General features: G+C 48.9%; 1 protein-coding gene across 2 annotated transcripts in view; it reads right to left on the bottom strand.

Moving 5' to 3' along the window:
• Window positions 1–26,003, bottom strand: part of KCNQ1 (potassium voltage-gated channel subfamily Q member 1) — a 379,149-nt gene that overhangs the window by 184,622 nt on the left and 168,524 nt on the right. For both annotated transcript variants that reach the window (NM_001205441.1, XM_024987363.2), the window contains exon 11: window positions 6,818–6,938. In NM_001205441.1, coding sequence (NP_001192370.1) covers window positions 6,818–6,938 — 121 coding nt within the window. The remainder of the gene's footprint in view (window positions 1–6,817; window positions 6,939–26,003) is intronic.

Raw genomic sequence — 26,003 nt, forward strand, 5'->3', positions numbered from 1 at the left:
GGCAGAGCTGGTCCTGTTGCTGGGAGCTGGGACTTGCTTACTCTTGGGTGTTGGTGACAGAAAGGGGGAACCTAGGGGCTTCTGCTAGGTTCTGTTGCCTCACTTGGGGGCTGGTGTCACAAGTCCCAGGGGGTGAAAATGCACGAGGCAGTACCCTGAGACCTGTGTGCTTCATACTTCAACTAAAAAGTTGAAAACAATGTCCTCTATATAAGGACAAGCCTTTTAACTTGAGAGATGGACAGTGCAGGCCTGCAGAGGGGCTGGATCTGCCCTAAACTCCTTCTACCCCTGGCTCAAGGGATCCCCACCTCAGGCTTCCTGGTCAGGCTGCCCTGGGACTCAGTCTCCCCTTCCAGGTTCAAGCAAAGCATAGGAGGGAGCTGTGTGGGACTCCCTGACAGTCAAAAATGTCTCTCCATCAACACCAGTGCCATTTGTGAAGTCCTCTCCTCCCGCCGCCCCTAGGGTGTGGGCCTTCTCTTCCTTAACATCCTCCTTAACACTGCCCATGGTCCATGCCGCCCTTGCTGCGGACCTGTGTCGCAGAGATAGCCGAGCGGGCCCTGAACGTGCCGAGGCCTGGGGTTATCGATGGCGCCTAAGGCAGTAAGAAGTCCCCTTGCTTGCCTCTGGGCCTTCCTCCCAGACCATGGCCCCACTCCCCAGGGTAGCCAGCCCCAGCCGATGGGCTGCATCCTCCTCTCGTGCTCACAAAGGAAGTGAGGCTCCCAGAGGTTGGGGGGCTTGGAGCCGGCCCACAGCTGGGCCAGGACTGGCTGGGCGCCAGATGAAGGGCATCCGATCTCCAGTCCCTCGTTGTTCCCACTGAGCCACTCCGCCTCGCTTGTAATTTAATTAGGAGAACATTTAATCCCCCCGTGCATTTCGGAGACAGCTTTGCGCCTGGCCGGGGCTGTGAGGCTCTGACGGGGAGCCTGTGACTCATGCAGCTTTGCACAGCCCTCCCGGGCGGGCTCCCACGGGGCTTCCTTGGCACCTCGTGCAGACAGAGGTGGTCTGGAGCTCCAACAAGAGGACACTGGTCTGGAAAGACAAACTAGCCTCATCTGTTCCTGGCAAGCCCCCTCCTTTATCCCCCTGGCTGCTGGCCCCAGCAAGGCCTCGCAGTCCTTTCCCACCACGGTTTGCAGGGTGAGAAACAGAGCAAGGGGCTTGGGCATTCACAGGCGCCGTGCCTGGCGCCCCCGGGGTCCATGGGTGTGGGCTGCAGTGGGCCCTGGGTGTCTCTGAAATGTCCCAGGCAAACCTGGTACCGCCAAGAGAGCTAGTACCCTGGTCCAGGGAACGGAGTGCGGGACCAAGCCTTGTGACATTTGCCCTTGTTTCCAGAAGGCATGGGGCTGGCCCTGGCCTCGCTGACAAACGCAGATTTCAGGAGACGTTAGCAGTGATGTGGATGAAAGCCAGGCCACAGCGGCCTCGCTGGAAAAGAGAAACTTGAACGTTTTGGCGTGAGATTCTGCAGGGTCCAGGAGAAAGTTGAAGACATGGAAATTCTAATTAACGCACGCAGGGCTGGTTTTGCTCAAGGATCTCAAGGCTGTCATGCCGAAGGAGGCCTGCGAGTCCATGCTCGCCGGGCGTGTGCGCGTGTGTCTGCACTCACGGTCACCTGGCGGGTGTTCTGTGGGGCCCCAGCCTTGGCCCCGCCTTCCCTCTGCCTTTCTTCCCTAGAAGGTTCTTGGTCTTCCCCATGCCTGTCTTGGTGTACAGGGTGCTAACCAGACTCTCCCCCTGCAGAGCAGGACAGAGGGGTGGCTGGTTAAAGAGAGCTGGGTCCTGCCTACCTGGGAGGCCATGACAGAAGCGAGGAGGGGCCCTTCCGGAAGACCAGAGACTGGTGTGCGCACAGAGGGTCTGGCTCTGGAACCACCTGCCGTGGGTATTCACGTGCAACCACTGGGGTGGGTGTGAATGCCAGGCCAGTCCTGGCTGACTCGGCAGCTGTGGGGAGGACTTCCCAACACACAGCCTTGGAGCCCAGAGCCACAGATGCCGACCCAAGGCCGGTCCTGACCCAGCTACCCTGGCCCTGCATCTAGCAGCACTGAGGCGCCCACAGCCCCTGCTTCATCTCTTCCTTGGGAGGCGCTGGCTGGGCCCTGGCTGGGGGACCCTGTCTGCTTTGAGGCGGGAGCCATAGTCCTGGAGCTCTAACAGCCTGGGGCTTGAGGGGTGCCAGACAAGGAGAGGCCTGGGGGAGCCAAACATGAGGGTCCTGGTAGACAGGTACCCCGAAAGAGACCCAGGCCCCGAACAAGGGTTCAGGGAGCCTATACAGAGGGCCTCAGGGGCTGGAGGAGGATGTGGCAGCCTGGCCTGGGGGGCGTCCTGGGCCTCCTTGAAGGGAGGAGGGCTGTGAGGACGCTGGAGAAATGAGTGGGAATCTGATGGCTGCTGATGAGTGACAGGGATGTTCCAGGTGGGACACCATGTGCAAGGCACAGGGATGGACACAGGGTGGCCCTCCCCACAGTGGGCAAGAGCCCCTAGCAGGGTTTCCCTGCCCCCTGCCCCATGCCCTAGATGCCTTGTCTCCTGCCTCACACTTCTTCCATGGCAGCCTCGTGGCAAGGCTCAGGGTGGGGGCCCAAGGGCAGACAAGCTCCCTTGCATCTGCCTGAGAGATGTGGGTGAGCCTGTGGCCTGGCTATCCAGAGCTGTGAGTGGGCCTGGGGGCCTGCCCGTGGAGCTTACGTGGCCAGAGCCACTCTCTCTCCCCAGCCCGCTGGACCCTGACCCCAGCTCGCTGACGACTCCCTAGGTTGCACCAGGCTGGCTCACTGACCCCCACTCCCCTGACCCCTCACTCCACCAATGGCCAACAGGCCCCGGAAAGAGGAGCTTCGCCCAGCCCCAGGGACCATCCCGTAATCAATGCTGCAGTGACCTCACCTCCCTGGGGCCCCGCGGGCGGGGAGAGCTTGAGATGGAAACAAAATGTGTCTTTATTTATGCTTTTAATTTGAATTCTGGAACTGTCCCAACATGGTAATACATTTAACATTCAGTCAAATGCTGAAGAAAAATGGATCTGTTTTTCAGTAACTGCCTCCCACCCACTCTGGCCCCTGTGAGACCCCTGTGCACATCCCCAGTCCTTTGCACACAGTCCAGGGTGTGCATCTCTCTCCCCTGCATGGAGTCCATGGGTCTGAGCTGCCTGCAGGAGCTGAGATGGGTCCCCAAGCTGCTGGAGCTGAGTTTAATTAGGGGCATCAATCAGCAGGCAGGCTATGCGGGATGCAGAGGAATGCGGCCCGGCGTGGACACTGAGGCCTGGCCATCTTCCCCCCACTGCCCTGCGGGCTGCCACAGCCCAGAGTAAGTGTGGTGCCCATCACTGCTGCCTCCTTCCCCTGCCATGGTGGGGGTGGTGCCTTGGCCCAGCCCTTAGCCCCAGGATCCCAGCCCAGCCCTAGGGGTACCTAGGATCTGAAGTTCTACTGCCGGCTCCTGCACTGTGCCTGTACCCCACCTTCCCTGGGCTCCTGCAGGCAGGACCCTGACCTTTGCGGACAGGGACATGCAGAGCCCCTGCTGTCTCAACCTTGACCAGATCACAGGGCCTGGAGGAGGCCTTTCTGCTGCACTCTGTCTTTTCAGCCCAGCCTTCACTGCAGACCCCTCAGTCCAGCACCTGCCTTCCCCTGGCTCCTCTGCAGGGTCTGTACTAGGAAAGGCCTTCACAGGTTCCAGGGTGAGGACCCTCCTGGGGAAGGATGGCCTAGGTCCAGCTAGCACTGGAGGGAGCCCCTTCTCCTATAACCAACGGACTGCACCCAGGGAGTGATGACCCTAGGACCACCGCAGGCTCTCTGGTTGATTATGCCCCAGGCCCACTGCAGGCAGAGAGCTTGGGGCTGTCAGGTCAGACGGCCTCTGTCCTGGAGGAAAGAAGACAAGGAATGGCCAGGTTCCTCTGACTGCGCAGCTCAACCAGCTTGAGTTGCTTCCTGGGGCTCCCTGGGCAGGTGGACCACCTCTCGCCTCCCCGGAAACCTTGTCCCTGCAGATACCAACACACATGGACCTCTCTTCAAAAGCGGCGACCAGGCAAGGCAGCTGTGAGCTCGGATTTAGGTCACCTCAGCTCCCAGTCTTTCACCACCCTCACCCTGGGCCTCCCTGCAGCGGCCTCACAGGGCCCTGGGAGCTGGTGAAGATTGCCCAGCTGGACGGATGATGGGTGACCACCCCGTCCACCCGGGGTGTGACGCCTTGTATGTGCCTTGTGGGGCTGGGCCACAGGTAGGAGGGGAGGGAAAGCGAGCTCTGATAGGAAGAGAGCGCCAGGAGGACAAGGAGGGGTCGCTGAGCAGTACAGTGAAGGTCCCGGGTCCCAGCAGGCTCTTGGCTGTCCCTGCTCTAAGCAGGCCCTGCCACCTGTGCTACAAACACCAGCCACAAAACCCCGACTTTCACACAACACTTTGGGGTCTCCTGTGCCCCAGAGCAACAGTTAGAACTGGACATGGAACAACAGACTGGTTCCAAATAGGAAAAGGAGTACGTCAAGGCTGTATATTGTCACCCTGCTTATTTAACTTATATGCAGAGTACATCATGAGAAATGCTGGGCTGGAAGAAGCACAAGCTGGAATCAAGATTGCCAGGAGAAATATCAATAACCTCAGATATGCAGATGACACCACCCTTATGGCAGAAAGTAAAGAGAAACTAAAAAGCCTGTTGATGAAAGTGAAAGAGGAGAGTGAAAAAGTTGGCTTAAAACTCAACATTCAGAAAACTTAAGATCATGGCATCTGGTCCCATCACTTCATGGGCAATAGATGGGGAAACAGTAGAAACAGTGTCAGACTTTATTTTTTTGGGCTCCAAAATCACTGCAGATGGTGACTGCAGCCATGAAATTAAAAGGCGTGTACCAGTTATGACCATAACCATGACCAAAAGTTATGACCAACCTAGATAGCATATTCAAAAGCAGAGACATTACTTTGCCAACAAAGGTCTGTCTAGTCAAGGCTATGGTTTTTCCAGTGGTCATGTATGGATGTGAGAGTTGGACTGGGAAGAAAGCTGAGCACGGAAGAATTGATGCTTCTGAACTGTGGTGTTGGAGAAGACTCTTAAGAGTCCCTTGGACTGCAAGGAGATCCAACCAGTCCATTCTGAAGGAGATCAGCCCTGGGATTTCTTTGGAAGGAATGATGCTAAAGCTGAAACTCCAGTACTTTGGCCACCTCATGCGAAGAGTTGACTCATTGGAAAAGACTCTGATGCTGGAAGGGATTGGGGGCAGGAGGAGAAGGGGACGACAGAAGATGAGATGGCTGGATGGCATCACTGACTCGATAGATGTGAGTCTGAGTGAACTCCGGGAGTTGGTAATGGACAGGGAGGCCCGGCGTACTGCGATTCACGGGGTTGCAAAGAGTCGGACATGACTGAGTGACTGAACTGTGCCCCAGATTCGCAACAGGCTTCAGCCAGGGGGTAAGCTGACACCCTGCCTTGGAATGCCAGCGACCTGCATCTGCCCAGAGCTCCTGGTTCCCAGCACGAGTCCTACCTCTGCCCTTGCCCACTTACCAAGTGAGCCTCTTGGGTCATCTCCAGGATGGGCCCAGAGTTCAGAGCCCTCCTTCAGTGGTGGCCTGGAAGCTTGCTCCAGTGCCGAGTCCACGAGGATGAGTAACCCCTACTTTCCAGCCCCCTGTGTGGCTCTCACTGCACCTGAGCATGCTTTCTGTGTGTGCCCTGCCATCCACAGGTGCTGTCAAGCTCCTTGTGAGCCTGGGGGGCCCTGTCAGATCATGGTACCACCTCGAGACAGTCCTGTCCCCCTCTCGCTCTGGCTCCCTGGCCCGGCCAGTCCTCGGGTTACAGAGCAGCCAGGAGGCCCTGCGGTTGGGGTCCTGACTTCCTTAGTCATCTGCAAGGCAAAGGCCACACCTGGCAGCAGCAAAGGCAGCCAGCCTGGGGCCTCACCTTGAGAGAGATGCACACGATTAGAGCGACCTGGAGACCCCGAGTCCGGAGAACCAGAACACACTTCACTGACTCCAAGGAGAGAAGGAAAGAAGGCCAGCAAGTGACTCTTGGAAGGACGGTGAGCACCGTGCGGACATCCTGACACAGACGGACGTCTCCAGGAGAATCCTCAGTGGGGCAGCAGCCGGGACGGCCCGAGTGTCCCACTGCCCCAGCACAGGCTGTCACTGTGCGTGGGGTGCCCTAGCTGGGAGCACGGAGTCACGTCGCAGGGGAATCACACCACAGCTGAGCCCCGGGAATTGGCCTGGGGATACCGTGACGGCGGGGGAGGACGGGCACAGTCCCAGGCCAGCTGTGCCTCGGGGGCAGGCCAACTGGAAGGCGTGGAGAATCAGCCATTTCCTCCACCTGAAGGAGCCCCTGAGGACAGCCGCAGCATCTGCCCCGTGGCTTGGCCAGGGTTCCACGGGGAAATGTGGAAAACAAAGTCGTCTCTCTTTTGGGGGGCAGGGGAAGGGGCTCAGAGAGAAAAACAATCTTCCCAGACGCTCAGAGCACGGAAGCAAGCGGAAAATAATCAGTCCGGTTTTCCATAAGTCACAACAAGAGGATCGTGTTCCCAAACTTGGTGGGAAATGCCCTTGCTATGTCCCTGCTGGGTGCCCCAGCGTGGGGTCTAGCCCCTGGGGGCCAGTGGCCCTCGGTTGCTGAGGGGCAGGCAGTGAGTGGTGGGCACTGGGCTAACAGACCTGAGCCCTGGTCCAGCACCGAGGCTGCCCCTTTGAGCCCCACGTCCTTTCCGCTCATCACCCCTGGGTGAGCAAGCACTCACTGTGACACATGGGTGATGGGAGTCAGCAGCGCCTCCCCATCCAGGTCCAGGTCCTCAGCAAAGCTGTTGGTTCTCATGAAATGGGCCGTGCTCACTTCCAGCAGCGTGGGACTCTTTTTCACTGTTGGGAAAGATGCGGGGCAGCGTGTTAGGCATGATGGCAGAGGGGCCCAGGGCTGCTCAGAGCTTAGATGCCAATTCAGACCTGCCTTCCTCAAACCCCTGGAGCCCTCCCACAAGCAGGTAAGAGACCCACTCACAGCACTGGGGAGGAGTGGAGGTGATGTAAGAAGTCTCAGCACAAGGATTGGCTGGGTTCACGATGGCTCCCACAGGCGTGAGCCCTCAGTGGTCAAGGTGCAACTGAGAGCCAGTGGGAAGGCTTCCCAGGTGGTGCTACTGGTAGAGAACTTGCATGTCAGTGCAGGAGATGCAAGAGATGCAGGTTTGATCCCTAGATCCAGAAGATCCCCTGGAGGGGGTAATGGCAGCCCACTCCAGTATTCTTGCCTGGAGAAGTCTATGGACAGAGGAGCCTGATGGGCTACAGTCCATGGGGTCACAAAGAGTCGGACATGACTGAGTGACTTATCACGCATGACATCTCCTCAGAGTGAGGACTGTGGCCGGGCTGAGCTCAGGGGTCTGGGCCTCTCCTCAGGTTCACACCAGACGTTAGGGTCGAGAATAGCTGACAAGCACAGATCTGGTAAGACGCTGATTCCCAACACTGTCCATGGTCATGTGGACAGACCCAGGGCGGTAGGACTCCTGCTCATGAAGAGTCGGAGGCCGGGTGTGGGGAAGCCACAGAGCTCCTGGCCCCTTGCACCCACTGCCTGCACCCTGAGGAAGCACTCAACAGCCCGTGTTAGCATCCAGATTCCCGGGCCCACCTGCAGTGGGCTGGCGCTGGCCCTCAGGGCTGACTAAGAGTACCTGTCAGTCCCCGGATTTGCAATCTGGACCCTTGAGTTTTTTTTTTTTTTTTTTCATTTAAAGTTTGTATTGTAAAATAAGTACTTGTAAAAAGTGAGGCAAGTCAAAGATTCACAAAGTCCTTCCTCCCCGCTGAGGTCGTTAGTGTTAACCACCAACTAAATTCCGAGCTCATCCCTCTCTGTGCATCAGAGCCGCTGGCACCTGGTGGGACTTGCATTTACACACACATGACGTTCCTGTCACTCTGCAGCATGCCCATCTCATTTTTCTACAGGTACGTAGACATGGACCTAAGCCTTACTTTAGTAGTTGCACGACAGTCTGTAGCTTAGATCTGCCACAGTTAACTCAGCCAGTCCATGTTTGATGGACATCTGGTTCCATGAGCTTTAAGCCTCTACTTTAAGACAATGATGCACCATCCGTCTCTATGGAAACCTGACACATTAAGGCAGGTGAGAGGGTGTTTCCTTGGTAATTTTAATAGATGTTGCTGAATTGTTTTCCCCAGAAGTTGTATTGGGCTCTACCAGTAGTGTGCGAACATGGCAGCTTCCCCACATCCATGTGGGCACCAGCCTTTGGCAGTCTTTTCGGGGCCCGCCAAATACAGACGAAGACTGGCATGCTGGTTTTCCTTCTACGTTGAATGCCTGTTGTGGCTCTGAGGCTATTTGGTTTTCCTCTTGTGGAATTATCTGTTCGTATCCTTTACTCATTTTTGTTTGTCAGTTTGTAGGAAAATTTTAATATGTTAGATAGAGATAACTAACCCTTTGTCATCTGGGGTACAGATACTTTCCCCAGTCTACCTTCAGTGTTTTAACCCTAATTATGGCTTTGTCGTAGGAAATTTTTTTATGATTTTGGAGCTATACCTATAACACATTAAAAAGCAGAGACATCACTTTGCTGACAAAGATCTGTATAGTCAAAGCTGTGGTTTTTCCAGGAGTCATGTACAGATGTGAGACTTGGACCATAAAGAAGGACAAGAGCTGAAGAATTGATGCTTTCGAACTGTGGTGCTGGAGAAGACTCGAGAGTCCCCTGGAAAGCAAGGAGATTAAACCAGTCAATCCTAAAGGAAATCAACCCTGAATATTCATTGGAAGGACTGATGCTGAAGCAGAAGCTCCAATACTTTGGCCACCTGATGCAAAGAGCCAACTCACTGGGAAAGACTCCAATGCTGGGAAAGATTGAGAGCAGGAAAAAAAGGGGATGATAGGGGATGAGATGATTGGATGGCATCACCTACTCAATGGATCTGAGTTTAAGCAAACTCCAGGAGATAGTGAAGGACAAGGAAGCCTGGCATGCTCTAGTCCATGGGGTCGTAAAGAGTTGGAAACGACTTAGCAACTGAGCAACAACAACAACCTATGTTTTGCTTTTGAAAAAGAAAGATTTCCCTTTTCTTTGTCAAAGTAGTATAACTATCTCCTAAATGTGTAAGTGTGTGTGTAGATTTTAATACATTTAGCACTTATGCCTCACATTGTAGGAGGTCATCAATAGTCAGAAAATGAAAATGTGAAAAGTACTGTATTCAGTCTTACTGAAAAAACTAAAGCAAAACAAACTAAAATTTCTTCAAGGAAGGATAGGAGAAAACCTGTGGACCTTGGATTTGGCAATGAGTGTTGAAGTATGATACAAAAAACTCAGTCTGTGAGCAGGAAAAAAAAAAGAAAAACTGGACTTTATCAAAATTAAAAGCATTTGCTTTGTAAGAGACACTGCTAAGAGGATGTAAAGACAAGTCATAGACTTGAAAAAAATGTTTACATGTCACTTCTCTGGTCAAGGACTTTTTTCCAGAATGTATAAAGAACTCTTCAACCCAATTTGAAAAATGGATTACTAATAAGCTCATGGGGAGATGCCCAATTCAATCAAAATTAGTAGTTTTTAGGGGAATGCAAACTAAATCCACAACAAGCTACCATTATACCCTTATTGAAATGACTAAAATTTTTAAATGGTAGCAAGTTTGGATATTCGGAAAAGAATAAAGGTAGAGCCTTACTTTTCACCTTACATTAAGAATTCAAGTCTGACAGTATGGTATACCCATGAAGACGCTGAGCAACTAGAACTATTCATGTTGCTGGTGGGAATGCAGAATGGTGCGGCCATGTTGGAAGAGGGTTTAGCGGTTTCCTTTAATGTTAAACGTATGTTTGTCTTGTGACGCATTGGTCCCTGTCCCAGTTATTCAAGTAAACGGAAAATTTACGTTCACAAAAACTCGTACATAAATGTGTCTAACAGTTTCACTCACAATTGCCAAAACCTGGAGGCAACCAGGACGCGCTTCAGTGGGTGAGACGGTGAACACACTGTGGAGCGTCCACGCAGCGGAACACCGTCCGGAACAGAAGAAACGAGCTCATTCACGATGCACGTGGCAGCATGAATGAGCCGCAGATGCATTCGGCTAAGCAGGGAAAGAAGCCAGGTGCAAAAGGCCACATACGATACGATATCACTTCTATGACATTCTGGAAAAGGCAAGACTACAGGGACATAAAACAGATCAGTGACTGCTGGTACTTAGGGCAGGGGGAGTACTTAACTTCAGAAGAGCTGCACCCCGGAATTTTACAGGCTATGGAACATCTCTGCATGATGATGTGGTGTTGGATACACAACTCCAAGCATTTGTCAAAACCCACAGAACTTATACATCTCCAGGAATAAATTTCACTGTATACACCACCACCAACCCCCGCCCCTTACCAAAATAAGCCTGTTGGAGGATCCGGGATGGAAAGCAGACTGTGCCCAGTGAATTCTGTATTACAGATATATAACACAGCGCTGTAAGGAGAGCGGAAGAAGGAGCTGACCTATGAATCCTTGGGAAATGATCTTTCACGGGACATGGTTAAAGTGAACTCATAAGCACAGTATTGTAGGTGGTAAGTTTGTTTCTCAAGGGGCACTACAGGTACCCTTGAATAAGTAAGTTTATAGATAGTGGGAGCAAGGGAAGTAGCAGAGTTGGGGGGCAGTGAGTGAACTGGTAATGAGAAAATACCAGAATGAACTCATACTTGATACAGACACAAATACATATAGATATGCGTGCACACTTGGGTTATTTTCATATACACATATTTCCTAGCTCTGTCCATTGAGAGACTCCAGAAGCAGTGACAACCCTAGAGCAGTGAGCACATCCAGTGCCCAGATCCTGGCTTCTAAATCCTGTATGTTCTCCAGTAAAAGGAATCAGGACACTCTGACAGAATGGTTGTAGGGCTAGGGCAGGGAAAATGTAAAATGAGTCTAAAGCACTGTCTAGTGCTAGAAAGGAAAGAAATGCTAAAAAATTAATAAATGAGAAGGATGAGGGCATGTCAGATGGACACAGGAACTAACCTAAAAGAGCTCTCAATCCAGTGTCCAAAGCTACAATAATTTGAGCAACAAAATTATATTAATGATAGAACTATTAGATTACAGCTCAAAATATAAATATTCCTGAGTCCATACTGATACAAATTAACAAGTAATTGAAAGAGAGGTATATATCTTCCTTACAGAAGAATTTCAAATAATAAATGCAGAAAGACTGAGGGAAAAAATCACCACTAGAACACCTCAGTGTTACTTGCTATAGGCAAGATCCAGGGATGAATGCTAAAATCAGTAGGTGAAACTTTAAGGAAAAGCTTCAAAGGATCTCCACGCTAATCTTTGTTCATTTCTGTGGTGGTTTTAACATATGTTCACCAGTGCTTTGCCTTTCATTCTGGCAGGATAGAGTGTAACTCCCCACCCCTTGGGTGTGGGCAGGAATGGTGACTCCCTTCTTATGACTTGACTGTGGAAAGGGGAAAATGCTAAATAAGGCTGGGTGACACCACCTTAACCACATGGGTCAAGGTTAACAGTACCAGTGATAAACCATGTTGATGTCATGAACTGTGGTATGGTATGAGGAGAAAAGTACCTTCACTTCATGGCATTCTTCCCCCAAACCCTGGTCTAGTCCTGAGAAAGCAGTGACAAACCCAAACCGGGGGTCACGACACCTGACTAGTATTCCTAAAAAATGTCAAGGAGATACATGAAAAACAAGGAGGGGCTAAAACTGGTCGTCATGGATCAGAGAAAATTAAGGAGAACTGAATAAGTGTAATGATTGATCTTACAACAGAAAAAGGACATTAGCAGTTAAACAAGTAGCATCCAGATAAATGAGTGAAACTGTAGCTTAACTCCTAGCGTTGTTGCAGTGTTAACTTCTTAGTTTTTATCACTGTACCATGGTTACATAAGATGCTAACATTAGGGGAAGCTGGTGAGAGGAATATGGGGACTCTGTACTATTTTACCTCTCTGTAAATAAAAATATTATTTTTAAATGAGGGGAAAAAATCCTGTATACAGTAGTACAAAAAATCTTTAGTATCTAATTTAGGATATATAAGAACTCTATAGAGAAATTACAAAGCCTTAACGAGAGACATTCAAGAAGACATAAGTGAAGGAGAAATGTGCTTTGTTCCATTGATTAGAAAACTCAATAGTAAAAAGATTCTCCCCAAATCGTAATAAAAATACCATAGTTTCTGTGTTGGAACCCTGGCAAGCTGATTCTAAGATTCCTGCAAGTACAAAATGCCAGGAATCAACACAACTCTTGAACAACAATGAGGTAAGAGAACTTGCTCTGCTAGACATCAGTACCTTTACCAAGTGGCAGTAATCGAGGTGGTGTGGTGCTGATGCAGAGAGAGACAGCCAGCCTAAGGGGACGGCATTGACTGTCTAGAAACAGCTCCCACACATAATGAATGCTTTCTGTGTATCAGAGGTGGCCTGCAGATGGTGGGACGAGGATGTTCAGGGATAGCTGGCTGTTCCCACGAGGCAAACATTGAACTGGACCCTTACCTCACACCATACATCAACAGTTCATTAATGGCATTCCTGGCAGTTACAGACTAATAAAGAGAAAACTATACTTTCTGGCTGAATCTAGAAGAATATCTTCATGACCTCAGGGTTTGGAAGAATTTTCTAAGACTTCAGCAATAACCATAAAGGAAAAGATTGATTAATTCAACTACATTAAAATTGAGACCTTACGGCTCAGCAGGTAGAGAATCCGCTTGCAATGCAAGAGATAGAGAAGATGTGGGTTTGATCCCTGGGTCAGGAAGATCCTCTGGAGGAGGAGATGGCAGCCCACTTGTAGTATTCGTGCCTGAAAAACACTATGGACTCAGGGGCCTGGAGAGCTACAGTCCATTGGATCGCAGAGTCCAACACAACTTGGCAATGAAACAACAAGAATCATCAGACAACGTATGTAAGAGTAAAAAGCCAACCATAGAAGAGTATCCACAAAATACAAATAATTCCTACACATCGATAAGAAAAAAAACATTAGCAACTTAATGAAAAATAGGGCAAGAGACAAGCACATCACAAAAGAGGAATCCAAATGGCTGATGAACATGTGGAAAGGTGTTGTGCCTGACTTGCAATCAGAGAGATGTAAATAAACTCAGGGAGCTCATAGCCCATGGGGGCGAGGGCAGACTTCCAGCAGGAAACCGCACAGACATTACTTAGTCACACCCTGGAGAAGGGCTCCGAGTGAAGGGCTTTTTGCCCGTGACATTCTCGGAGAGTGCAGGAAAGTGACGGCTAAGTCTTGAAGAATGCGTGCGCATTCAAAGGCTCCCAGGTCTGGGACCTGGCAGGAACATTTATGGCCCCCATTTTAGAGATTTGGGGCTGAGATTCAAGTACCCTGGATTATATTATTCAGTTGTCAAGTGACAGAGCTAGAACTTCATCCAGGATTCAAATGTTCTCTCAAAAAAAAAAAAAAAGGAAAGGAAAAACGAGCACAAATACATATTTTTACGTCTGCATCACTTGTATACAGAAGGAAGGAACAGCAGAGCAGTGGCTGGAAAGTGGAGCTACTTTCCAAACACCCAAGATGACAAGTGCCATCTCCAAAGCCCCAGGGCCAAGGGTGAGCCACCTGACCCCTGACAAAGGCCCATCCCTGGTGTTTCAGGAAATTAAACTGTGCATGTCAGTTGGCTCGTCAGAGCAGTTAGGGCCTGCACCTGCCAGAGAAGAATGTGCAATGTTTGGTTTTATCCTGAGAACAGCATATGGGGCCCCCACAGCAAGGGGCAAAGAAAGGGGCCCCACATTTTGGTTTTTCCCAATAGACAGGAATGGCACTTTCTTGCCCACTCCTATGTCGGATGTTGTGGGGTCTGCCTCACCTATCACAGGCAGGCAGCAGTCAGGGTCACAAACCCCTCCCCACTTCCCACCTGTAGTCCCAGCCTGGTCAGGCTCCTGCAAGAAGGTACAGAGAGTGTGGAGGGGTTGGGAGGTGGATTTGTATCCTTGGCAGACACAGTGGCATACTGCCCCTGTGGGCCAAGGTTTGGGGTAAATGCTGTGTCCCAAGAAACCTGGCTTCTCATCCCCAACTTCAAGGAGACTGTGGTTGGTGTTTTGCAAAGATGTGATAAAACCAACAGCCCTGGCCTTGCAACTGCAGAGCAGGCTGAGCCCCTGGTAGACTCAGCAACCCGTGTGGACACCCAGGCCCCTAGGAGGGCATCAGAGCTATGCCAGGTGAGCCATCCAGAATGCCAGACCTTGGGGCAAAGAGCCCTGCATCCTGGCGACAGAGAAGTCACACTTTCATGAGATAGTCCCAGTTTTCAGTGCTTTAATTCCTTGGCTGCCTTTGCCTTGTCAAGGCCAGAATCTGGGCCTAAGTTTTCAAGGCAGAACAAAACAATTTTGTTTTCTAGGAAAATGGGAGGTCTGGGATGGCGAACGCAGCCTCTGGCGTGGCGACTACCACAGCTGGCGACACCGGCTGCCAAGTCTCACCCTCTCTCCAGAGAACAGGAACCAAACAGCACAGAGTCTTTCCTTCTAGCCAGTGGGTCCGCTTAGTGGGGTGACTTGAATTTTTCTTTTAAAAAATATGGGCACAAAAAAAAAAGACTGGAAGGAAATTGATCAAAATACTGTTTGTCTTTAGGGAGAAGAGACTGGATGACTTTCATTTCTTCCCTTACAGTGTTCATGTTTTCTGTCCTGGATGATATTTTCTCAAGCCAGGAAACAATATTTTACGGAAGTCACCCCTGTGTGTACTTTGCCTCATCCCACAGCCCTGCACATCCATCCTGGAGTTACATCGGAGTATGGGAGAGCACCCTTCATCCTGACCTGGAACTGCCCACGTGCCCGAACAGAGCTCTCTCCTACCACAGGTACCTCCCGAACCTTCTGTTCCCGGGAGCACCTGGTCTCACTTCCTTTGGCTTTCCATCCAGCCTCTGCCTAGTCCAGTCCCTCACTCTCACAGGAAGTCCAGCTGATCCCCAACACTGGAACACACTTGGCTTCTACACGATGCAGGAAGGGAATTCCCATCCCTGTCTTCTTCTCCAGTTGTGGCCTCATTTCTTTGTCACAGCAGCTCTGCGGGATTGCAGCTTTGATTCCCATCTCTTGATGAGCAAACCAGTTTAAAAGGCTAAAAATGATGCCCTGGACCACACAGACCAGGCCAGGACTTCAGCACCAAGTCAGACCTGCCGTAAGGCCCCAGCCCCTCCCTACTGCCCCCTGTCCTCAGGAGAGTCCCTCTGGTGTCTGGGCCTTCGCCTGGTTCTCCCCCTGGTGACTGATTAAAATCCTGCTGAGCCCTTCACAGGGCCTTCCAAGGCTCTCAAGACCACCCCCTCTTCTGGATGGGTATGGGGCTTATGCGTGCTGGGACCACAGGTCTGCCGGTTCCTTGGCATGGCACCTTGCCTTCCACCTCCCCCCATATCCCTCCAGGGCCTGGCACAGGCATGTTCCCCGAGCCAGCTCTCTCCGCAGGGACAAACAGAAGCTGCCCCTGTCCTTCCCAAGTCAAAGCCCCTTCCCACCTGCCTGCCTCAACCTCCCCCGCCAAAAAATCCACCCCCTCTTGGCAGATTTGCCAAAGCCCTGCAGATCCTGCACTGTGAACGAGAACCCCCTCCCCAGGGCATCCGGACAGCTGCAGCCAGACCCTGCGTGACATTGCTGAGCTGAGGCCCCAGGTCTGTGCCAGCTGCTCATGCCCAGCTCACAGACCACAAGCCAGCATTGCCGCGTCGCCACCTGTGTCTCCACTCAGAGGCGAGAAGTAAGGGACATGGACAGAAAGTAAAAGCCATTCCCACAACAGCTGCCAGGAACAGGGCAGAGAGTGGAAGGAAAATGTATATTCACAGCTGGCACCCAGTTCCGCTTAGGAAAATACCTTGCTTGAGTGGACACCTGTTGCTTGTGCCTGTCCAGCAGCTAGGTCTGGCTTCTGGGAACAGCTTCTCAAATCTTCCTTGGGGGAGGGCGGGCTGCTCCTTCCCTGTTCCTGAGGCCACAGGATACAGGTACCTACTGGTCATCCCCAGAGAGGGCCCGTGGCCCAGGCCTTGGCCTTAGGAGGCACAGAGGCAGGTCCAAAGATGCCTCATACCCCTTTCGGGGCTGTTGAGAGCCTGGCCCCAGACTTTGGCAAATGTGATGGGGAAAGTAGTGACCTCTTTGGGCTGGGCTTAATGAGCTGGTAGCCATCTTGCCGCCTTCAGAAAGTGGCTGCCTGAGGACATGGCCATCCCAGGGGCAGTGGGGAGGGGAGGGGGAGCAGAAGGAACAGGGAGGCCGAGGGGAAGGCGCAGCAAAGGGGGAGAGTGAGAGTGAGCAGTGAGAGCATCCCAGCCCCAGGTCCAGCTGTGCCTGAAACAGCTGGGTCCAGTTGTGCGAGCCAAAACATGTCCTCTCTGGGTTTCAGCTAGATGGAGTTGGGGTTCCATTGTTTGTTACCAAGAGAATCTTCAGGAATGTGACAAACTTGGGGGTGAGGCTTGAGCCCAAGGGGGTGGGTCTGAGCAGGCAGGGTCACACAGGAGCTGGATTATTCACACTCCCCTTACTGTGGTTTGGGGGTTACAGGGCAGAGGAACAAAAGCAGGTGGGAAGGAGCTACCTCCATGGTGGCCCAGGGGGTTGTCAGAAGGTGGCTCCCTAAAGCCAGAGGCTGGCTTTCTGTGCTGTGGTGCTGCTGTAAGGTTGTTTAAAGTCAACTGTGGAACATGCTGGATCCCACACCAGTCAAAGGTGTGCAGCCTAGATTGGACATGAGCATGACCATGATGTGGACAGTCAAATGTGACCAACCCTAGGGAGGACACTGGCCTTCTAGTCCCAGAGGTGAGGGCACTGAGGACCCTGGTCCCCAGCACTCACCTCCACACTGGTGCACAGGCCTCAGCACACACAAATCTGAGAGAATGAAAATGGCTCTGCAGAACCAAGGGTGGGGTCCAAAAAGCGGGGGTGCTCAGGAACACACGCGGCAACAGAGCCAGGACAGGGTCGACCCCAAGACAGCACAGGAAACGGAAGGGGAGCAACAAAGCCACCCACACAACTCGGGTAACCCTCTGGGGTCTCTGTGCTCCGGGAAGTCACCGTCCACATCTCCTAAGACACAGTTCCCGGGGATGGTTCCCGGCAGCAAGAGCAGCCCCGGGAAACGTTAATATACAATGGAATTTGGGTTAAGCACTGTCTTCTCCAAGAGTTGAGCTCACAGGACATTCCCAAGAAACCTCTGGAGAGGTGGGGAGGAAAGTTTCTGGAGGTCTTTGGATGAAGAAAACAAAAAAATGGCCTTGATTTTCAAGGCAAAATTACAGAGGAAGAAAAAAATGTTTTTAATCTAATTAAGAGCGATCTTTTCACCTTCATCACAACATCACGGAAATGTGCCAGTTCTTAACTTCACACAATAATCAAAGCAATTAGTGAGGGAGAAGCCTTGGAAACCGGTGCAGATGTTCTCAGAATGTTTAATGGGGAAATGAGTTGCAGGCCTCGTTCTCAGCATCCGGCTCCAGGCCCTGGCTACCAAATCCAGACATCTGCTTGGGGCCCCACCCCCAGGCCCCGAGGGCGCGGGCTTGAGAAACACAGGTCCCTTCCCAGGCCGCCTCCCAGCCAGGCCAGATCCAGGGCTGAGAGGCTCCCCACAGCTCCCCACGCCAGAGCCTGGACACAGAGCTACCCCGGAGCTGGTAAGGGGGAGGCTTAATGTCAAAATTATATTAACAACTGATGTCAAAGATAATCAACGTAGCCTGGCTCCCCTCTCACCCCCACGGGTCCCTGCTGGTTGCAGGAGTACTGGAGGCAGGGAGAGGGCAAGGGGCCCTGTAGAGAACTCTCAGCTCTGACAGCCCCCACCTAGTTTGCACAAACACAACTTCATGAAAAGACACGGTGGCCTCGATCTGGTGTGGCCCCCCAGGCCCCGTTCCAATGCTGCTAGCCTCTTCATGGGCCCAGGAGTCAAAGTGGTCAAATATGAGGAAATTTCCAATAATCAGGAAAAAAAAAAAAAAAAAAAACGTGGATGAACAAGGACGGCGCTTGCAGAAGAAACAGCCCATAGCAGAGGGCAGAGGGCCACAAGGCTAGTATCAGCTGGCTGTGAGAGACAGGACCCCAGCTGGGTCAGTCAGCTTAGCACATCTCGGAGACCCTGGCGTATGGCAGGCATCAGGGACACAGAGGTAAAGAGCACATGATCCTTGTTGTCAAGGACACAGAGGCAGCACGGGGGCCTCACTGTGTACCCTCAGCACTCACGTCCCAGCAGCACCGAAGGCCCCTAATGTGGGCCTGCCAGATGCTTTTCTGAGCGCTATCTCTGACCTCGGGGGCCTGCTGAGCCACACACAGGGCAGGCCAGGAGTGACGCACAATGAACCCCCGAGGGGTAGCTTTCAGCAGTGAGAGATAAACACCCTAAGCTTCTTGAGCAGCTGGCGGAGCAGCTCCGAGGAGTGTTCTCTGTGGCTTCCCAGCTGCCCAACATGGAGCTCTCCCTCAGCAGGCATTTCCAGGGTGGACTCGGGACGCACAGAAACCGACCTGAGACTGACAGGAAGCTGCTGGTGCACTTTCTGCAGCAGAGTGGCAAGGTCTGCTTTAAAAGAACTCCCTTGGACTGTGATGTGCCGTATGGAGGAGAGGCGGAGAAGTGGCAACAGTCTGGTGAAGAGTGGAGGGCAACAACTGAGACAGAGAAATGGAGACAGCTTTGACCAGGGAGGTGTGAAGGCAAAGAGTGCTCAAAGTTCAGGAAGTTGCCAAGGCCTGCTGATGGACACGGGCACTGGGGAGAAGGTGTCCTTTTTAAAGGTTTCCAGTCAGTTTAGTGAAAAACAGTATGCCGCTCCTCTTCTGTCTGGCTTCACATCTCCCTGCTTCTCCTCCCCCAAAGCATGAGACCAGAAAGGAGTGCAAATAAGACCACACACAACTCATGCCTTTAGCAGCAGTAGGGAACAGAACAGTGTGGCCTTCACGTTTTTACCTGTGAATTGAGAAACGAACCAAAGTCCAGCAGCACGGCAGCCACCTGCCCACCACCACGAGACTCTAGCAGAAGAGTCAGGAGATGAGGCTTACAATGCCCAGTCCAAACGTATTAGGGAAGTGAGTGACCTCAGCAAAGATAGACAAGTACCTCTGAGGAGACTTTCCTTCCCAGAAACCTCTGTCAGAATCAACTTTGTCAGAACTCTAGAAAGCGGTCAATGTTTATAGCACCCAGGTGAACAGCCAACCAAGAAACAGGCAATTTAAAAATGAAAGCCTTGTGGCATTTTTACTTGTCTTGGCAGTACCCCTGGTCCCCCACTCATGAGCAGTCTGGAAGATGGCCGTCCACATTCCAAGTGTGGGACCTGAGCCCTTGGTTCTAGAGGGAGCAGAGTTGATCTTACGCTCCAGCAATTGTATCTGTTCTGTATTGTCTGGAGGCTTCCAGAGAGTGGTTGCCTTTATTTCCTCCACAAGAGAACTCAAGTGAAAAATGTTTCAAATTCTTAGAAAACACTGTGAGGGGGTAGAACAATCAGAGCCTCCTGGGGACAGGATTACAGGTAAGGCATACACAAGCTTCTAGTTCAGTGACCAGAGCACTGGGAGCCTGGGAGGAAAAGCTGGGGGAAGTTTCTTTTGGAGATCAAGCCATTAAGACACAATACTGAAGAACTGAGAAAGCCAAGAGCCTACCCAGGGCAGGATGCATGCTCAAAAAAGTCCTGATAACACACTAAGCTTCCATTTCTGGCTGGTCTCTGTGCCCACCTCAAGCAGGAAATGAAGGCTGAGGCAGAGTTGTAAACAGCCTGACCAAGACTTGACGGTTTGTCCCAGCACAGAGCTAAACTGCAAAGGTTGGGAGAATTGTTTTGTTTTTACTTTTTCCCTCCTTCTTCCTCTTCTGACTCTGGCACTCAAGGAAATCTCTGTCAAAACACCAGCTGAACACAAGAAGAACAGTGACCTTAGAGACCACACATGGCATAGAATACAGATATTGAAAAAAATAGCCAAGAAGTCACTAAACAGTTACAGTTCACAACAATGAAAAATAACTCCTGAGAAGGGGAAAGAATCTGCTGTTTAGAATTACTATATACAGTGTTCAAAATAGCCAGTTTTTAACAAAATTATAAAGAAACAAAGTATGGCTCATTGATAGAAGAAATTAATGGAAACCAACCCTAAGGAAGTGCAGACATTAAACTTACTAGACAAAGAGTTTAAATCAACTTTGTTAAAGATGTTCAAGAAACTGAAGGAAATCACAGACAAGGAACTAAAGGAAAGCCATGAGAATGATGTATGACTAAAAAGAATACAGAAATTATGAAAAGGAATTAAACCTGACAAACACATGTAGAACACCCAACAACAGCAGAACACATTCATCTCAAGTATGCATGGAATATTCTCCAGGATAGATTACATGTTAGACCACAAAGTCTCAGAAAATTTTTAAAAATTAAAATCATGTGAAGTAACCAAATTGGGATTAGCCTAAAAATCAATAATAGAAGGAAAACTAGAAAATTAACAAATATGTGGAAATTAAACAACACATTCATTAAAAACTAATGGTCAAAGAAGACATTACAAAGGAAATTAAAAAAATTTTAAGATTAAAATACAACATACCAAAGCCTATGGGATGCAATGAAAGCAGTGCTCATAGAGAAAAATATAGTTATGAATTCTTGCATAAAGAATTTCAACAACTTTATAGCCCAAGGAACTATAAAAAGAAAAGTAAACTAAACCCATAGTTACCAGAAAAAGGAAATAATAAATATGACAGTGGAGAAATGAATAAAAAAACAATAGAATCAACTGAATAAAAAGTAGGTTACTTTTGAAAAGATCCAACAAAGTTGACAAACCCTTAGCTGTAATGACTAAGAAAAATCTATAGAAGATGCAAATAAAAACATAATGAAAGTGGGAACATTACGACTGATCATACAGAAATAAAAAGAATTATACCAATACTCTCATTCATGGATCACAACCTTGTCATGGTGAAGAGGCTTATGTAATGCAATGAAGCTATGGAGTCATGACATTTAGTACCACCCAAGATAGATAGGTCATAGTGAAGAGTTCGGACAAAAGGAGAAAGAAATGGCACCCCACTTCATTATTCCTGCCTGGAGAACCCCATAGACTATATGAAAAGGCAAAAAGATATGACACTGGAGAAGAATGGACAAGTAGCTTTAGAAGGAATGAAGAGGCTGAGCCAAAGTAGAAATGATGCCCAGTTGTAGATATGTCTGGTGGTAAAAGTCAAAGTCTGATGGTGTGAAGAACAATATTGTGTAGAAACCTAGAATGTTAGGTCCATGAATCAAGGACGTGAGATAGAAAGAATGAATATGGACATCTTAGGAGTCAGTGAACTAAAATGGATGGGAAAGGGAGAATTTAATTCAGATGACCATTATATCTTCTGCTGTAGGCAAGAATCCCTTAGAAGAAACAGAATAGTCCTCACAGTCAACAATAGAGTCTGAGATGCAGTACTTAGGTGCAATCTCAAAAATGACAGAATGATCTTGGTTCATTTCCAAGGTAAAACATTCAGCATCACAGTAATTCAAGTCTATGCTCCATCCACTACTGGCAAGACACTTCAGTATTCTTTCCTTGAGAACCCCATGAACAGGATGAAAAGGCAAAAAGATAGGACATTGAAAGATGATCTCCCCTGGTCGATAGGTGCCCAGTATGCTACTGGAGATCAGTGGAGAAATAACTCCAGAAAGAATGAAGAGATGGAGCCAAAACAACAACACCCCCCAGTTGTGGATGTGACTGGTGACGGAAGTAAAGTCCGATGCTGTAAAGAGCAATATTGCATAGGAATCTGGAATGTTAGGTCCAGGAATCAAGGCAAATTGGAAGTGGTCAAACAGGAGATGGCAAGAGTGAACATCAACATTTTAGGAATCAGCGAACTTAAATGGACTGGATAGAGTGAATTTAACTCAGATGACCATTATATCTACTACATTGGGCAAGAATCCCTTAGAAGAAATGGAGTAGCCCTCATAGTCAACAAAAGCATCTGAAGTACAATACTTGGGTGCAATCTCAAAAACAACAGAATGATCTCTGTTTGTTTCCAAGGCAAACCATTTAATATCACAGTAATCCAAGTCTGTGCTCCAACCAGTAATGCTGAAGAAGCTGAAGTTGAATGGTTCTGTGAAAACCTACAACACCTTCTAGAACTAAAAAAAGATGTCCTTTTCATTATAAGGGACTGGAATGCAAAAGTAGGAAGTCAAGAAACACCTGGAGTAACAGGCAAATTTGGCCTTGGAGTACAGAATGAAGCAGGGCAAAGGCTAATAGACTTTTGTCAAGAGAACACACTGGTCATAGCAAACACCCTCTTCCAATAACACAAGAGAGGACTCTACACATGGACATCACCAGATGGTCAATACTGAAATCCAGTTGATTATATTCTTTGCAGCCAAAGATGGAGAAGCTTTATACAGTCAGCGAAAACAAGACCAGGAGCTGACCATGGCTCAGATCATGAACTCCTTATTGCCAAATTCAGACTTAAATTGAAGAAAGTAGGGAAAACCACTAGACCATTCAGGTATGACCTAAGTCAAATCCCTTATGAGTATACAGTGGAAATGACAAATAGATTCAAGGGATTAGATCTGATAGCATGCCTGAAGAACTATGGATAGAGGTTCATGACATTGTACAGGAGGCAATGATCAAGACCATCCCCAAGAAAAAGAAATGCAAAAAGGCAAAATGGTTGTCTGAGGAGGCCTTACAAATAGCTATGAAAAGAAGACAAGCAAAAGGCAAGGGAGAAAAGGAAAGATATAGCCATTTGAATGCAGAGTTCCAAAGAATAGCAAGGAGAGATAAGAAAGCCTTCCTCAGTGATCAATGCAAAGAAACAGAGGAAAACAATACAATGGGAAAGACTAGAGATCTCTTCAAGAAAGTGAGAGATACCAAGGGAACTTTTCATGCAAAGAAGGGCACAATAAAGGACAGAAATGGTATGGTCCTAACAGAAGCAGAAGATAAGAAGAGGTGGCAAGAATACACAAAACTATACAAAAAAGATCTTCATGACCCAATCACAGTGGTGTGGTGTGATCAATCACCTAGACCCAGACTCCTGGAATATGAAGTCAAGTGGGCTTTAGGAAGCATCACTATGAACAAAGCTAGTGGAGGTGATGGAATTCTGGGTGAGCTATTTCAAATCCTAAAAGATGATGCTGTGAAAGTGCTACACTCAGTATGACAGTAAATTTGGAAAACTCAGCAGTGGCCACAGGACTGGAAAAGGTCAGTTTCCATTCCAATCCCAAAGAAAGGCAATGCCAAAGAATGCCCAAACTACTGCACAATTGCACTTATCTCACATACTAGCAAAGTAATGCTCAAAATTCTCCAAGCCAGGCTTCAACAGCACACTAATCGTGAACTTTTAGATGTTCGAGCTGGATTTTAAAAAATTAGAGGAAGCAGAGATCAAATTGCCAACACCTGTTGGATCACAGAAAAAGCAAGAGAGTTCCAGAAAAACATATGCTTTATTGACTATGCCAAAGCCTTTGACTCTGTGGATCACAACAAACTGTGGAAAATGCTGAAACAGATGGGAATATCAGACCACCTGACCTGTCTCCTGAGAAATCTCTATGCAGGTCAAGAAGCAACAGTTAGAACTGGACATGGAACAACAGACTGGTTCCAAATTGGGAAAGGAGTATGTCAAGGCTATATATTGTCACCCTGCTTATTTGATTTACATGCAGAGTACATCATGTGAAATGTGGGGCTGGATGAAGCACAAGCTGGAATCAAGATTGTCAGGAGAAATATCAATAACCTCAGATATGCAGATGACACCACCCTTATGGCAGAAAGCGAAGAAGAACTAAAGAGCCTCTTGATGAAAGTGAAAGAGGAGAGTGGAAAAGTTGGCTTAAAACTCAACATTCAGAAAACGAAAATCATGGCATCTGGTCCCATCACTTCATGGCAAATAGATGGGGAAACAGTGGAAACAGTGTCAGACTTTATTTTTTTGGGCTCCAAAATCACTGCAGATGGTGACTGCAGCCATGAAATTAAGACACTTGCTCCTTGGAAGGAAAGTTATGACCAAACTAGACAGCATATTGAAAAGCAGAGACATTACTTTGGCAACAAAGGTCCGTCTAGTCAAAGCTATGGTTTTCTCAGTAGTCATGTATGGATATGAGAGCTGGACTGTAAAGAAAGCTGAGCACTAAAGAATTGATGCTTTTGAACTGTGGTGTTGGAGAAGACTCTTGAGAGTCCCTTGGATTGCAAGGAGATCCAACCAGTCCATCCTAAGGGAAATCAGTCCTGAATATCCATTGGAAGGACTGATGCTGAAGCCGAAACCCCAATATTTTGGCCATCTTATGTGAAGAACTGACTCATTTGAAATGACCCTGATGCTGGGAAAGATTGAAGGTGGGAGGAGAAGGGGATGACAGAGGATGAGTTGGTGATGGACAGGGAGGCCTGGTGTGCTGCAGTCCATGGGGTCACAAAGAATCAGACACGACTGAACAACTGAACTGAACTGATCCTGCATTGCAGGCAGATTCATTACCACTGAGACACCTAGGTAGCCCTTGGGAAGCATTACCATGAACAAAGCTAGTGCAGGTGACAGAATACCAGCTTAGTTATTTAAAATCCTAAAAGATGATGCTGTTAAAGTCCTGCACTCAATATGTCAGAAAATTTGAAAAACTCAGCAGTGGCCATAGGATTGGAACTGGTCAGTGTTCATTCCAATCTCAAAGAAGGGCAATGCCAAACAATGTTCAAACTACCATACAATTGCACTCATTTCACATGCTAGGAAGATTATGCTCAAAATCCTTCAAGCTACTCTTCAACAGGATATGAACCAAGAACTTCCAGACATACAAGTTGGGTTTAGAAAAGGAAGAGCAACTAGAAATCAAGTTGCCAACATTTGTTGGTTCATGGAAAAATCAAGGGAGTTCAAGAAAAACATCTATTTCTGCATTTTTGACTATGCTAAAGCCTCTGTGTGGATCACAACAAGCTGTGGAAAATTCTTGAAGAAATGGGAATACCAGACCACCTTACCTGCCTCCTGAGAAACCTGTATGTAAGTTGAGAAGCAACAATTAAAATCAGACATGGAACAATGGACTGGTTCAAAATTGCAAAAGGATTATGATAAGGCTGTATACTGTCTCCCTGCTTATTAAACTTATATGCAAAGTGCATCTTGCAAAATGCTGGACTGGATGAGTCACAAGCTGAACTCAAGTGCAGGGAGAAGTATCAACAACCTCAGATATGCAGATGATACCACTGTAATGGAAGAAAGCAAAGAGGAACTAAAGGGCTTCTTGAGGGTGAAAGAGGAGAGTGAAAAAGCTGGCTTGAAACTCAACATTCAAAAAACTAAAACCATGGCATCTGGTCCTACCACTTCATAGGAAATAGAAGGGGAAATTTTGAAGCAATGATAGATTTTGTTTTCTTGGGCTCCGAAATCACTGATGATGGTGACTTTCGCCATGAAATGAAGACATTTGCTCCTTAGAAGAAAAGCTGTGACCTACCTAGGCAGCATATTAAAAAGCAGAGACATCACTTTGCCAACAAAGGTCTGTCTAGTCAAAGCTATGGTTTTCCCAGTAGTCATGTATGGATGTGAGAATTGGACCATAAAGAAAGCTGAGTGCTGAAGAATTGATGCTTTCAAATTGTGCTGGAGAAGACTCTTCAGAGTCCC

The sequence above is a fragment of the Bos taurus genome, chromosome 29 (assembly GCF_002263795.3).
Source record: "Bos taurus isolate L1 Dominette 01449 registration number 42190680 breed Hereford chromosome 29, ARS-UCD2.0, whole genome shotgun sequence".
In the NCBI taxonomy this organism is placed as follows: domain Eukaryota; kingdom Metazoa; phylum Chordata; class Mammalia; order Artiodactyla; family Bovidae; genus Bos; species Bos taurus.